Raw genomic sequence first — 14,862 nt, 5'->3', positions numbered from 1 at the left:
GCCAACAGTATAAGACTGTGGTTGTACTGGTCAGCTCCCAGGTTTTAATGTGTGTGTCTCTATGTGCAGGGCGTTGCTGAAAATGAGCACATGTGTGCTCAGCTACTACCCTGGGTAAATATAGGATTAAAAAAGAAAAAGAAAAAAGCTCTCCATGTACAATTGTACACTGTATGGATGTATGTTGTCTCCCAGTGTTGGACCTTCCTTACACTACACTCCAGCTGACAACAATAGCCCAAATTAGACACTTTAAACCTGGTGTCCCTATTTTAGGCATGTCATTATAGGCAAAACGATCACACCCGTGTGAAGTGAGGGGCGCTCTTATCATCATACATCATCTCATTGAGGCCAATCACAATTTGCGTCCTCACCTTCGTCATCAATTATGTTTGTGTTACGCAATGTTTGTGTTTACACAAACACTCAAAATTGTCCATTCATTGGCATTTAATGTTTGTGTTTGGACAAATTTTGCGACACACACACACCAAAAGCTGGACATAGGAGGGGCTATCACCACTCAAATATTCAGTGTATCTCAAATAGCCTATAAGCAAACAATGCATCGCGATATGACCCGTTGTGACTCGTGAGCACGTAGATCAGCTATTTTCGCTGTTCATCATACTAAAACTAAAAGTATAGGGCTTAAGTGGTAAAACAATAAAGCAAAGGTAATTTTAATTTTGCAGGGCTGATCTATATCTGTGCTGCTGTCCAAGAAAAGCCTATTCTTATTCCACAGTTACTAAGGTGGTAGCCATGCCTTTACTGTGTGCAGTGCAGTCTGTCTAGCTATTAATATTCCCTTGCCACCTATTGGATTGCAGGTGACAAAGTGCCTATTAAAAAGCCTCTATGAGCATAAGAAACAAGTGTGAGTCATGGATTCACTCCAGCATCGGAGGAGGTGCCCTACCTGAAGTTGATTCTGTGTATACACAGCCAGGCAACACACAGGGGGAGGAGGAGGTGCCCTACCTGAAGTTGATTCTGTGTATACACAGCCAGGAGGAGGTGCCCTACCTGAAGTTGATTCTGTGTATACACAGCCAGGCAACACACAGGAGGAGGTGCCCTACCTGAAGTTGATTCTGTGTATACACAGCCAGGAGGAGGTGCCCTACCTGAAGTTGATTATGTGTATACACAGCCAGGCAACACACAGGGGGAGGAGGAGGTGCCCTACCTGAAGTTGATTCTGTGTATACACAGCCAGGAGGAGGTGCCCTACCTGAAGTTGATTCTGTGTATACACAGCCAGGCAACACACCGGGAGGAGGAGGTGCCCTACCTGAAGTTGATTCTGTGTATACACAGCCAGGCATCGGAGGAGGTGCCCTACCTGAAGTTGATTCTGTGTCTACACAGCCAGGCAACACACAGGAGGAGGTGCCCTACCTGAAGCTGATTCTGTGTATACACAGCCAGGAGGAGGTGCCCTACCTGAAGTTGATTCTGTGTATACACAGCCAGGAGGAGGTGCCCTACCTGAAGTTGATTCTGTGTATACACAGCCAGGAGGAGGTGCCCTACCTGAAGTTGATTCTGTGTATACACAGAGGAGGAGGTGCCCTACCTGAAGTTGATTCTGTGTATACACAGAGGAGGAGGTGCCCTACCTGAAGTTGATTCTGTGTATACACAGGCTACAGCCAGGCAACACACAGGGCTACAAGGAGGAGGTGCCCTACCTGAAGTTGATTCTGTGTATACACAGCCAGGAGGAGCCAGGAGGAGGTGCCATCGGAGGAGGTGCCCTACCTGAAGTTGATTCTGTGTATACACAGCCAGGAGGAGCCAGGAGGAGGTGCCATCGGAGGAGGTGCCCTACCTGAAGTTGATTCTGTGTATACACAGCCAGGCAACACACAGGGCTACAAATCACTGCCTCTTGTCAGCTTTATAGCAACAACTGACCTCACTTTTATTTCTGCTCCAGCCCAGATTGCCTTTCCATTTATAGTCTTTCTCACAGTATGCCAGCTAGGTACTCTGGGGCAGAGGTCCAAACAGTAACAATGGCTAGGCCATTGTGCTCGGGCGGCGTAATGCATTTTACAGTATCCTCATTCATTGCACGAGGACTTTATTTACAGAACCTTCTGGGTAATGCAATGCCACCCTCTGATCACACAGCAACCCACTGCATGTAATTAGCCTTGGCCCGCTCTCCAATCTGTCACTGCCCAAACTCATTTGTTAGCGTGCGTGTACAGTGATTAAAGAAACTTCTGTGCCATTGCAAAAGAGGGGGGGGGGGGGGGGCATGTACCACTCTCTCTCTGCGCCCCCAACCCCCTTAAGTCCCAATTTTGGGGAATTCTCCAGGAATGAGGCAAAGGGTCCATGTCAGAATGAGCCAGGCAGACGTGTACAGATCGCCGGCACTGCTAATGCATCTGAGGCGCTGGTGCAGCAGTCAAGTCATAATAATTAAAGACATACTACATCTCAGGGCTTCATTAATCATGGTTTATATGGACTTTGAAGCCCTAATGAAAAACAGCCTGCCTCTCCGGGGTTTATTGTGTCTGTACAAATTGTGGGTACGGCCGTGCGCTGGAATGCCCCGCTCCTGACCGTGTGTTACAGGAAGTGGTGATGGAAAACAAATAGATAAGATTCGGTGAAAAGCAGTAGGTCTGGTGATGGCTATAGAGGGGTCAGAGACTGGCAATGGTTAAGACCCAAGAGCCTCTTATTCAAACGAGGTAGTATTTTGATAGTTGTTAGTGCGTGTGTGTGTGTGTGCATGCGTGCGTGTTTGCGTGTGTGTGCGTGCATATCTGTGCATGTCCTCATGCAAGATGTACTGTACCAGCATGAAGCCCTTGATCCCTGTTGCTGCAATAAACGAAGGCCAACAGTGTACTGTATTGGATTAATCTCAGACTGTCTTGTGTAATCATCTTTGATTTGCTATTATTTTCTCAGATTTTCACCATACTGTCCAGGCCCTCTGGAGGTGCATTATAGTGAGATCAGAGCGAGAGATTACTAGGTATTAAACTCTCAGTGCCAGAAGTGGAAATTACCGAATGGTTGTCAGTGCCAGAGTTTTCCCTGCTTGTTTTCTCCTCGAGAGAGGGAGGTAATGCTTTACTCAACACTTCTCATCTCAATGGGTTGTGACTGGTCCCTGGCAGGGGCTATGGGGTGAGTCACAGCCAGAGGCATCTGTAGCCAGAGAGAGAAAGGAGGGCAGAGGGCTTCAGGACAAAAATAATGCATCTTCTCCCTCCCAATAAAATCCCTCTCCCTGGCAGGTTTACACTGCATTAGACCACTGAAACCATGGAAATATACAGTACACTGAAAGGAAAGCATTTATCATCTGCCCCTCACATGACAAAGTCTTGTTTCATTTTATACTCCCACAGACAGGGAGTTCTCTACAGGTGGAATGACCCACCACCATGCAGTGTTGTTATTGTTCCTGGTCTCAAATCTCATCTGCTGTGCAAGAATAGCTCTGTCTGGTCCATATAGAACAAGAATAGAAGAGCGCCTGTCAGTGGCGTATCCAGGAATTACGTTTTGGGCAGGCAAGATAAGTGTTAATTGCCGTCTCCCCGCGCACAATCGTAGCACTAAAGGTTTTCAAAGAGATATACCTGCCAGACGAGTAGGATACAAAGGCTGAAAGGCTCGCATTTACATTCCAATGGGTGATTGAGGGTCGCGCTCTACCGCAACGGCCAATCAGCTGTCCATTAATAGTTCTCAGGTCTTGTTTTTGTCGTCTTTTTTTCTCATTGTATTGTAACTGGATTTTGGCCAGGCCAGAAATGGATTTGGACAGGCCTTATTGTAGATACGCCTCTGGCGCCTGTACTGTCCATTGCAGGGCAACGTGATTGTAAAACTCTACTCTCTAATTAATTACCTGGCAGAGAATAATTTCCGATCCAACAGACAGAAGTTCCTCGACCTAGATTTGCCATTTTATAGAGTACCTTTGACAGAACGCAACTGACAGATGAAAGTGAAAGTGGCCCCTTTAAATAAACAAGTCAAAAGGCCCCAGGTTTGGCAGAGTTAACCCATTTTGGGCGGGAACCCCTCTTGGTGTTTATAGCATTATGTCATGCTTTAGCTATTGAAAAATAGCAGATCTACAAGCTCATAGCGCGCCACCGAGTGGCGCGCTACGAGCTTGTAGGTCTGCTATTTTTGAAAAGTCGTAAAAATGTGGTGCAAATCTTTGAATATATATTTCCGAGCGAACATTTTTAACTAAAGTATTGGCTTCTGGGCAGTCCCTGGAACTACATATTTTGAGATGGGGGTCCGTGGCCCAATAGAGATAATTCTGGGGGTCCTTGACATGAAAAAGGTTGAGCACCTAGAAGCACATAGAAACATAGGCTTTTCAGGGAAAAAAATTGATTTAGAAACCTTTTTTTGAATCGACCTCAGTCCAAAATGTTTTAAAGGAGGGGAGGGGGGGAAGCCTTCGTTTATTTGAGAGCCAACTACCGTTGTGGTCTGTGGACTCTGTGGTTTGTCAGCGTTCCTCCCAGGTGAGCTCACAGTGGGCCAGTCAAGCACAGTGCACGCGCCATCCTCCCCTGCCCCAGCTCGGAGGAGTGAGCCAGTCAAGCACAGTGCACGCGCCATCCTCCCCTGCCCCAGCTCGGAGGAGGAAACGGTGTCCTCAGCTCTTGCAGCTTGACTTGCACAATATTTTGATGGTAGTCAAAACAAAATTAGCCCCGGTTTGTTATTCCTAGTTAGCTCGTCAATGACCCCTGTGTTCATCATTTCTTGGGTGGGGAGAACATTTTAGCTGCCACTCATCACCAAGAATCAATGTTTGGTAGTTGAGAGGGGTAGGTTTATTTAACCGCTTAAGCCCAATTGAAAACAAAAATTGCAATCTACAAGCTACTATTTTTGTAATAAAAATAATTAAAAATAAGGATGACAGGTTGAAAGTGGTTAATAAATATGTGTAACTATGAACACACATCATTATGGGAGGAAAGGGGAGCTCAAAGGATATAATGATTAAAAGGATGATTACTGGCATGGCCAAAACCAGTTCACAGGCAGCTGAGTTGAATAAAACAATTTCCGTAAAGGAGATGCCCATATCTAACCTGACTCCGCCAGATGGGGCAGCAGAGAGTACACTGGGTTCCCCCCTCCTGCCAAGGACTGTCTAAAGAGGACGAGACGCGAAGACCGTACGGGCGACGCCATGTTACTCCATGGTGCTCCATGGAAGGAAAGAAACATGCGCAGTTGAGACCAAGGAAGCTGAACGCGGAAGTGTTGGCTGCATATAGCCCATTGCGCATGTTTCTTTCCTTCCATGGAGCACCATGGAGCAACATGGCATCGCCCGTACGGTCTTCATGTCTCATCCTCTTTAGACAGTCCTTGCCAGCAGGAGGGGGGAACCCAGTGTACTCTCTGCTGCCCCAGTATGTTTGAAGATAAGGCACCAGCCGGCTTATTTAGAAGTTGTGTGTCTAAATGACATTAAAGAGTTATATCAAATTACACGGGCACTCAATAGCATATTCCTCAAAAGCTGTTGAGAAAAACTGCACAAACACCACATTCTTTCATGAAACCCTTATCGATTAGTTTAAACACAATGGTAATCTATGAAGCAAAAAAAGTTCAATTTGTGTGTCTCTTCTTATGTGTCGTCAGAGCACTTGACTGGTTGAAACTCTTGTTGCACTTTTCACAGTGGTAAGGTCTCTCTCCCGTGTGGATACGTTTGTGTATTTTCAGTTTACCTGACTGGGAGAAACTCTTGTTACAGTGTTTGCAGTGAAAGGGTCTCTCGCCTGTCATGTGGGTAAGATGGTGTTTCGTCAGTGTACCTAAATGGTTGAAACACTTGTCACACTGTTCGCAGCTGAACGGTCTCTCTCCTGTGTGGGTACAGATGTGTCTGAATGGTCTCTCCTGTGTGGGTACGGATGTGTCTTGTCAGCAAGCTCATAAGCTCCTGAAGGTCTTTGTCACACTGCTTACATACATTTACACTCTCTGATGTCACATTGAGTTGGAGTTTCACATCAGCATGATGTCAACACTAGATGTCTCCACCGGATCCATATACTGTATGGAGCTCCAGATCAACCACGCCCAAGTATGGAGTTGCTATGATGTCAGGGCAGCAGAGATGGCAACCATAGCATTCCAAACTTGCTGCAACATGGCATTCGTCCAAACAAACCATATTTACAAGCCTTCATTACATAACTAAAGGTCTATGTTGCACCTCCGATCTGATATGCCCATATGGAGATCTCCGTATCTGTCAGCCTTGTTCTTTATATACCTATATATGGAGATCCCTGATGTCATCAGTATATGCCCGTATGTATGGGCATGCTGATATGCCCATATGTGGAGATTTCTGTATCTGTCAGTCCATGTCCCCTTTATGCTCAAATATGGAGAGTCCCTTTTATGCCCAGATCTCTGATGTTTACTTTAGTTTATTCGCTCTAGAGAGACTGTGTACCAATTTGCGTGATGTTTGGACAAAATCTGTAGGTGTACTGTCCAAAAACTTGTTTTGCACAAAGCGGCATCCTGGTGGCGCTATAACAGGCCGTTCTGGAAATTTTGGGGCAGAGGTTCATCGTTGGCATCCAGGGAGTGTGTGTGCAAAAGTTGGCATCGACCGGGTTAACCCGGTCGATGCCAAATTTTGCACACACACTCCCTGGATGCCAACGATGCCCCATAATTTCCAGAACGGCCTGTTATAGCGCCACCAGGAGGCCGCTTTGTGCAAAAGCAGTTTTTGGGCAGTACACCTACAGATTTTGTCCAAACATCACGCAAATTGGTACACAGTCTCTCTAGAGCCATTGAACGAAACGGGTCTTTCAGATTTCTCAGACTCCATCCTGATTGGCTAAGATTGGCTTCCAGAGTTTGCAGGAGTGTGTGTGTGTGTGTGTGTGTGTGTGTGTGTGTGTGTGTGTGTGTGTGTGTGTGTGTGTGTGTGTGTGTGTGTGTGTGTGTGTGTGTGTGTGTGTGTGTGTGTGTGTGTGTGTGTGTGTGTGTGTGTGTGTGTGTGTGTGTGTGTGTGTGTGCGCGCGCGCGCACGTGCGCAAGCCTGAGCGTGCCTAAGGGTACATGCATGTCTGTCTGTCTGTGTCTGAGTATGCACAATAAAGCTACATTACTTTAGAGTCAAGTGGAGAGGGTTGCCATGTCATCAGTATATATGCTCATATATATGGGCATGCCCCCTTTTGTGCCCATATAGAGCTGACTGATTTGTTTGCTGATGCCATGATGAGGACCTCGTCACGTACAGCGTCCTCTGCTCATGGTTTTTCCTTGGAAAAGTGGCTGGCCAGAAGAGGGCAGTAAAATCAATGTTTATCACCAAGTCCCATAATTACATATCCCATTAAATCATAATAGTCAAGAATGGCCTTTTGTCTTGTTTTAACATTGGTATAAACACAGTTCAACTGGGGTACCTTTAGTTTAGTAATTTTCTTTTTGGCAAATTAAATGTTTTGTGGCGTTAAACTGATGACCTCAGAAGTCATTCATATAGTGATGTTATTTCCTCCTTATTTAGTCTTCTGTCTTCTAAAGCATAAGAGAAGGGGAAGAGGGAAGCCGAGTGGGGAGAGTGATATTTGTACTTCTACAGGCTGGGGTGGCTTGGCTTGTTTATTCCCTGAAGAAGGCCGAAAGGTCGAAACGTTGGTTTATTTTCAATAAATATACAGCATCGTGGCTACGTGTGTGCGGCCTTTTCTTATTTTTACTTATTTACTGCCTTAGGCCAGCACCTCACCAACACTGGTGTGCGCCCTTTCCTGCTTTGTCTACCTGGGGTGGCACCTGTCAACAGGGAGTGTTGGACGGGAGGAGTAGGGCGGAGGCTCTCCAGGTCCTCCCGACCAGTGGGGGCTCCTCAAAGGCAGGTGACGACAGTGGGCCTGACACAACAGACACAATGAAGTCATGGTTACTGACTGACACAACAGTAACCATGTATTATTAGATGTGTCGTTTTTGATTCCTCCCCGAGAAATGATGATGATTAACCACACCGATTTGTTTATGTGTCCCGTGGGTGCCTCTGATACGCCCGAATAGGGCATATCGGTCGGATCGAGTTGTAGGTGTATATATCTCAGGGCCTGAACCTCTGGTATTACTTAACATGTGTTTGAAAATGTATCATTTCATTGATATTATTATTATTATTTGTTTGCATATTGTGTCCAATATTTGATTAATTTCTTCTATTTTTGAATATGTATATGTATATTTGTATGTGCCTTTTATATCATTGTTAATGGTACAAGATACCGGGGTTGTGGCTCTTTCAGAGCGGGAACTCTGGGGGGAGGGAGGGGTAAAAAATTTCAACAATTTTTGTATGCTATTTTTGACTCATATGTGACTTGAAAATTTAATAAAGAAACTTTGATAAAAAAAAAAGAAAATGTATCATTTCAAAACTCAAACCAGCTCAGTGGCCTTGTGGTTAGAGTGTCCGCCCTGAGACTGGGACACTGGGATCATACCAAAGACCAGCTCAGTGGCCTTGTGGTTAGAGTGTCCGCCCTGAGACTGGGACACTGGGATCATACCAAAGAGAAATGGGACCCAGTGCCTCCCTAATTGGCACTCCGCATCGGGGTGCATACGTTGGTTAGACATACTAACCGTCCGACAGGCATTAGTGCGACAACACCGTTGCTCCCGACATGCGTGGCCGGTTACAACTAACCTGTGGCTCCTGACATGCATGGCAGGTTAAAACTAACCCGTGGCAGGTTAAAACTAACCCGTGGCTTTCTGTGAGGTTTGGGTTTTGGGTAGGGTTTTGGGTAGGGTGTCAGACTAATACCTGTCGGACCAAACACATGCACCCCTCAGTCAGCATCAAGGGTTGGAGTGGGGTAATACTAATACTGCGACATACTAGCGTCATGTTCAGGGGGTTGTTCAGGGGCTTGTACATCATGTCCAGGGGGTTTGGTTTACTTGTACAGTACACCAAGCTGCCTCATGCTACAGAAACAGGAGATAGGCTCCTGCAAGGCTTACCAGATAATCCTCTCTCTATGCTGTATTTTGAGATCATGAATTGGTAACCCTGCAGGAAAAATAAAAAGGGAAGATACAATCTCTAATCATTATCATGTTGGCCCTGTTTTGGTGATGAATAACACCATACAGTATGTCTGCTCCATAGACTACTAGACTACAGCAACTTGTTTCAAAAGTGTCAATCTAGCCAGTAGTGCCACCTTGTGTTACATATATGACTTGCAGTTGCAGCTTTACAGTTAAAAATTACCTGGCTCCAGTACAGTACACACAACACTTAATCAGGTGACATAATGTCACCTGATTGCTATCATTTTGTGCTGTGTGACTTTTCCGGGACAGCAAAGTGGAAATCAGTCAAATTTAGATGAAAGAATCACAATTCTATTGTCACTGCCCTGAAGAAACTTGTTTATTTATAAACTAAGGGTTTAACGGCATATTTGACCCAGCATATTTTGACATTGTAAAAGGCTTCAAAATTCAAGACACAATCCACAGAATCATGTCAAACTTTCTATCATACATTGTCAAGAGAGATGGTAAGTCATCCATTTCTTTTTTTTTATAATATTTATTTTATTTGGAAAAAGCAGTACAATAACAGCATTTCTATGCATACATAGGACACAAGTGCATTTCCCAGGATTATTTTTTTTCACCCCTCTTCCCTCCCTCCCCCCAAGTGACTCCATCTCCAGTGTCTCTGTAACATCCTTGCTTTCTTCAGGACTACATATGGCATCAGGTCAACACTTAACAGGGGCAAAGGGCAATATCGCTTCAGAGTGTACATTTCAGAAGGAGAAAAAGAAGAAAGAGACAAAGACAATAAAACAACAACAACCAAGAAACGAAAGTATTTACAATATTGCTGAAGTCATCCATTCATAAAATATATATAAAGTGCAAGGTTTCTATGGCTAAATTTCATTTCATTTGAAAGAAGCAGCAGTTATTTTCCCTGGTCCACATCAAACATTATGACATACATTATATCATAAAATACAATCATAAATTGTAGAAAATAAATAAAATATAAATACAATTATTTAAAGTGTGTGTGTGTGTGTGTGTGTGTGTGTGTGTGTGTGTGTGTGTGTGTGTGTGTGTGTGTGTGTGTGTGTGTGTGTGTGTATGTGCGTGTGCGCGCCGCACACACATTTCTGTTAATGATTAGACTTACACACTGAATGTATTACATAAGTTACCGGTAGCTAACTTTCACTTTCACTTTTTGGCTGGCCAAGTCATTGTCAATGAGCAGAAAGAACACTTCGATTGTACACGTCACAGCAGAACAGCACAAAAATGTACAGTAGGAATGTGAACAATCCCCATACATGGGGAAAGCCCCCATATACAGTATTGTGCCCAGGTCTCGTAACATTACTATGACATCATCAAACCAAGTCACCCAATTCCTAAGGAAGGCTAAAGATACATTTTATATCTATATCATAGAAAGTGCTTGCAGTAATGTCCCAACATTTGCAACAATACTGCAAAGTTTAAGCTTCGGCAGCACTGTAGCCTATGCCTTTTGTGCTCTCTCATAATAATATAGTGATTCTTGTGGAAGAAGGAGCCATTTCAAGGTTGCATGAAGTTCCTCATTCTCCGCATGGCAGCTGTTTGTATTGGTTTCTCCAGGCCATCCGGTTCATCTACTGCCCTCTGATTTTTACTGGGATGCAGGCCAGCATAGTAAACACAAAGACAGATCAACCCGAGCACGGTACCTCCAAAGATCACCCAAGTGACTGGCAAAAAATACTTAGAGGTGAGCACCTCTGGCTTGATCACTACCAGCAGAATCGGAGCCAAAGTGTTTAAGAGGAAGTGCAACAAGTAATAGAAAATCATTGGTAATTTGGTGTCCTTTCCTTTGGCATTGAAAAAGCTGAATGTGAGGACGACTCCTACCATCGCCCTGTAGAGCCTCTCAAGTTTTGTCCATTCTCCGCAGAAGTCCGTTTTAAGAACGTAGGCCCAGATTGTCCCCAGAAGCCAGACGAAAGCAATGGCCACGACACTGTAGATGCTCAGTGTGAGGAGCAGGCAGTAGCTGAGGATGTGGGCGGTGATAGTACAGAGTTTGTAGAGGAGGTAGATGACTAGTGGGAAGCCACATGGCATCTCTTTGACTTGGGGTAGAGATCTGCGCAGCCAGCGCTGGTAGTCCACCAAAGCCCAGGCGATGCTGCAGAAGGACAGTGCCGTGGTTACACCTGAAAGGTAACCGATATGATCAAAGTTATTAGTTGATATATGAAGCTATTGCAATGATGACGATGAGGCTGTGTGTCTGTATGTCACCCTGGGCCTGTACCTATTGAAGAGAGGAGAAGAGAGGCTGTGTGTCTGTATGTCACCCTGTGCCTGTACCTATTGAAGAGAGGAGAGGCTGTGTGTCTGTATGTCACCCTGGGCCTGTACCTATTGAAGAGAGGAGAGGCTGTGTGTCTGTATGTCACCCTGGGCCTGTACCTATTGAAGAGAGGAGAGGCTGTGTGTCTGTATGTCACCCTGTGCCTGTACCTATTGAAGAGAGGAGAGGCTGTGTGTCTGTATGTCACCCTGGGCCTGTACCTATTGAAGAGAGGAGAGGCTGTGTGTCTGTATGTCACCCTGGGCCTGTACCTATTGAAGAGAGGAGAGGCTGTGTGTCTGTATGTCACCCTGTGCCTGTACCTATTGAAGAGAGGAGAGGCTGTGTGTCTGTATGTCACCCTGGGCCTGTACCTATTGAAGAGAGGAGAGGCTGTGTGTCTGTATGTCACCCTGGGCCTGTACCTATTGAAGAGAGGAGAAGTGTCTGTATGTCACCCTGGGCCTGTACCTATTGAAGAGAGGAGTATGTCACCCTGGGCCTGTACCTATTGAAGAGAGGAGAAGCCGACTAGTTCTGGTAGGAATTGTCTATAGAAAGGAATACCATCACTCACTTATTATCCATTTAGGATTCTTTGTTTTATTAAAGGTATCCACACCTGCAGCATACCTTTAATAAACAAAGTGGATAAAAAGTGAGTGCTGGTACCCTGCTGTACCTATTACGTAATGAAATCACAACATGGCCACACACCTTCATGCACAGCTCTAATGTTAGCTTGCATTGGTTTTGTTGATGGTGCCACCAAATTCTGAATATAGGCCTATGGATAGTGAGACTCAAATAGACAAGTGTGTTGATTTATACTGAACAATTACCACAGTACATTATTGTTAACTATGAAATCGTGCGTTTTTTGTCTATCAGTGTATCACTCAAAATCCCCATACATGGGGAAAGCCTCCATATACAGTATTGTGCCCAGGTCTCGTAACATTACTATGACATCATCAGGGATTAAGCTCATATATGGAGATATATGTCAGAACCTGTTCTGACATATATCCATATGTTGATCCTTCCCCATCCATCCTTCCTCTTCGATGTCTCCCTGTTGGCCCGAAAATTAAATCCCGGCCCTACCTGGGCCCTCATCAAACCCTGTACACTCAAGACACTGCCCCCACTGCCACCCTTAGATCTCTATATATGGAGCTGACCTGTTCTGACATTCCATATGTTGATCTGGCCTCATCAAACCCTGTACACTCAAGACACGCTCCATATATGGCGATGTCGCTTCTCGCCCTCAGGCGTCTTTTACTGGTACTCACACCGCAAGTTGGATGGCTCGGTGTCATGTTGCAGCATGATGTAGACCTGGAGTATCAGCTGGGGGGCGCCCTCCAGGAACGCCTCAAACATGATGAGCATGCTCAGATCAGTAGCCATGTCAACCACAATCTTGTGCTGCTGGGTGATTTTCTCCTCACTAGCATAAAAAGGTGTCTTCGTCCACACCACACGAAACCCTTTCTTCAGCAGGCGATAATACCTAACAGTGGACAGGCATAAACAGGTTCAGAGGCAACTTAGAAAGCATGTTTACTCTCAAGACTCTTCCAGATGTCTGCATCTGAAATGCAGTACACAATGCAGTCCATCCAGTTTGAAGTATACTGACAACATCACTTGCTACAGATACCATTATACGATCATCATTCACTAGCAGCATGGCTCACATACCAATCATAGTCAACCAACAGGGTGTAGACTTGCAGTAGTTTGTGCTGCTTGAGAAGAATATATCTTGGTATTATGTACCAAAAATGTGTTGTTTACAGTAGATTGACAGGAACATTCATTATTGTGGTCAAAGCTGCAACACAGCATCTTTGTCATCATCATCATCATCATCATCATCATCATCATCATCATCATCATCATCATTTTGGGTCTCATACCTGGTGAAGATGCCCATGCCAAATAGATGGAGGCCAAAAAATGCATTTTTGGACATCCCTGATACATCAGTCATAGATGATATTAGTGACGCTTCTTGTATCTCATCACTATACCAGGCATAGCTGAAGGCTTGAGTCCCAATCAGCCCAGTCAGTACAAACGCAAGAGTCAGCCCACCCCATGCATAATGTCCGTCTCTAAGATACTCCAGCCCCAGTCCGACATCTGACCCGATGTCCACAACGTACAGAACCAGTCCAGTTAAGGCTAATATCCATCGCAGTATATTGTAGCGAGGGTTGTGCATTCTGGTTTCTGTTTCTGTTGAAGATTTTGTTGTTTATGGAATGTAGGTGTCAAGTGGTTTGAGATGCAGGTTCCGTGTTTGTTTCCTTGGTGTCTCGTTGGATGTCTTATTGCTGCAGGTTCTGGACTATCTGTAAAGACAACCACAAAGGACCTACATCATAAACATAAGATAGTGATACTCTCATACATATGTTTTTGTGCTTCACATAACTAATGAATAAAAGTGCAAATTAAACTTAAAGCTTAAAGGAGCATTCAGTGATTTGGAAAAAACCCCGGTCCACCCCGGTAACAAGATGTGCACAATGCACATGCACACACTCTACAGTGGGGGAAGTACAACAGACCAACAGCACGTGCACCAAGGCCCGCCCCACTCGATCATGATTGGAGGAAGGCCCCTCTCATCCTGATTGGATGAAGGCTTTGCCACCCAAAGCCCAAACCGAAACTAGGGTTTTTTGACCCCATGGGCTCACTGGGGACAGGGAGGAACTCCTTATATGGTCAGCACACTTTATAGTAGGGAGGATTATCCAAAAAATAAGAAAAAATAAGTGATATTTGAATTAAGTGAAATCACTGAATATACCTTTAAGTGAAAGTGAAAGTTACATTCATGTCTCACAGTGCCCTTGGCTTTATCTGTGCAATAAGCCTATCTCACAGAATTTCCCCGCCCCCCTAAATACGCCCCCTTTCGGGGTTAGTGGTGATAGCGTGACGTCACTCCATAGACACTACATGTTAACCGAGGTAATTTAAGAAGTCTACAACTTTTGTTTTCTCAAGGTAAGGTTTGTTCTATCTGTTCGACCTGATTTACCATCTTGTTTGCTTCATAATAATATTGGTCTGTCACATTTTTACATTAGAAAATGTACTTAGATTCTCCAGAGAAAACAACGTGTAAATGCTCATGTTAAAGACACCACTATTTACCGGAAGTGGGCGTGGAAAGCGGGCTGTGAGATAGGCCTATGGGACAGATTAACAAGCAGGATTATCAACAGGGGTTGAAACCATGATAATAATGTTGCTCACTTATCTAATCTACTAGATTGCAATGTCCCAGGCTCCCAGCAATGCTTTTATGGCACTCACCAGAGAGACATATTCAAATCCCTTGATTAGATCACATTAATACACTGACTCTTAAAACTATTTTAACATATACGATAGTT

At 44.7% G+C, this 14,862-nt stretch overlaps 1 protein-coding gene across 1 annotated transcript; it reads right to left on the bottom strand.

Moving 5' to 3' along the window:
• Nucleotides 1-10,610: 10,610 nt before the first annotated feature.
• On the bottom strand, nt 10,611-13,686 carry xkr9 (XK, Kell blood group complex subunit-related family, member 9). The gene is made up of 3 exons (XM_079490289.1): nt 13,369-13,686; nt 12,739-12,959; nt 10,611-11,300 (listed from the first exon to the last, which is right to left on the bottom strand). Exons 1-3 carry the CDS (start codon nt 13,674-13,676, stop codon nt 10,663-10,665), a joined length of 1,167 nt encoding a protein of 388 aa, XP_079346415.1. The 5' UTR covers nt 13,677-13,686; the 3' UTR covers nt 10,611-10,662.
• Nucleotides 13,687-14,862: the final 1,176 nt, after the last annotated feature.

Source organism: Electrona antarctica (genome assembly GCF_951216825.1).
Source record: "Electrona antarctica genome assembly, chromosome: 20".
NCBI classification, from domain to species: domain Eukaryota; kingdom Metazoa; phylum Chordata; class Actinopteri; order Myctophiformes; family Myctophidae; genus Electrona; species Electrona antarctica.
This window is presented reverse-complemented; position numbering and strand designations above follow the sequence as displayed.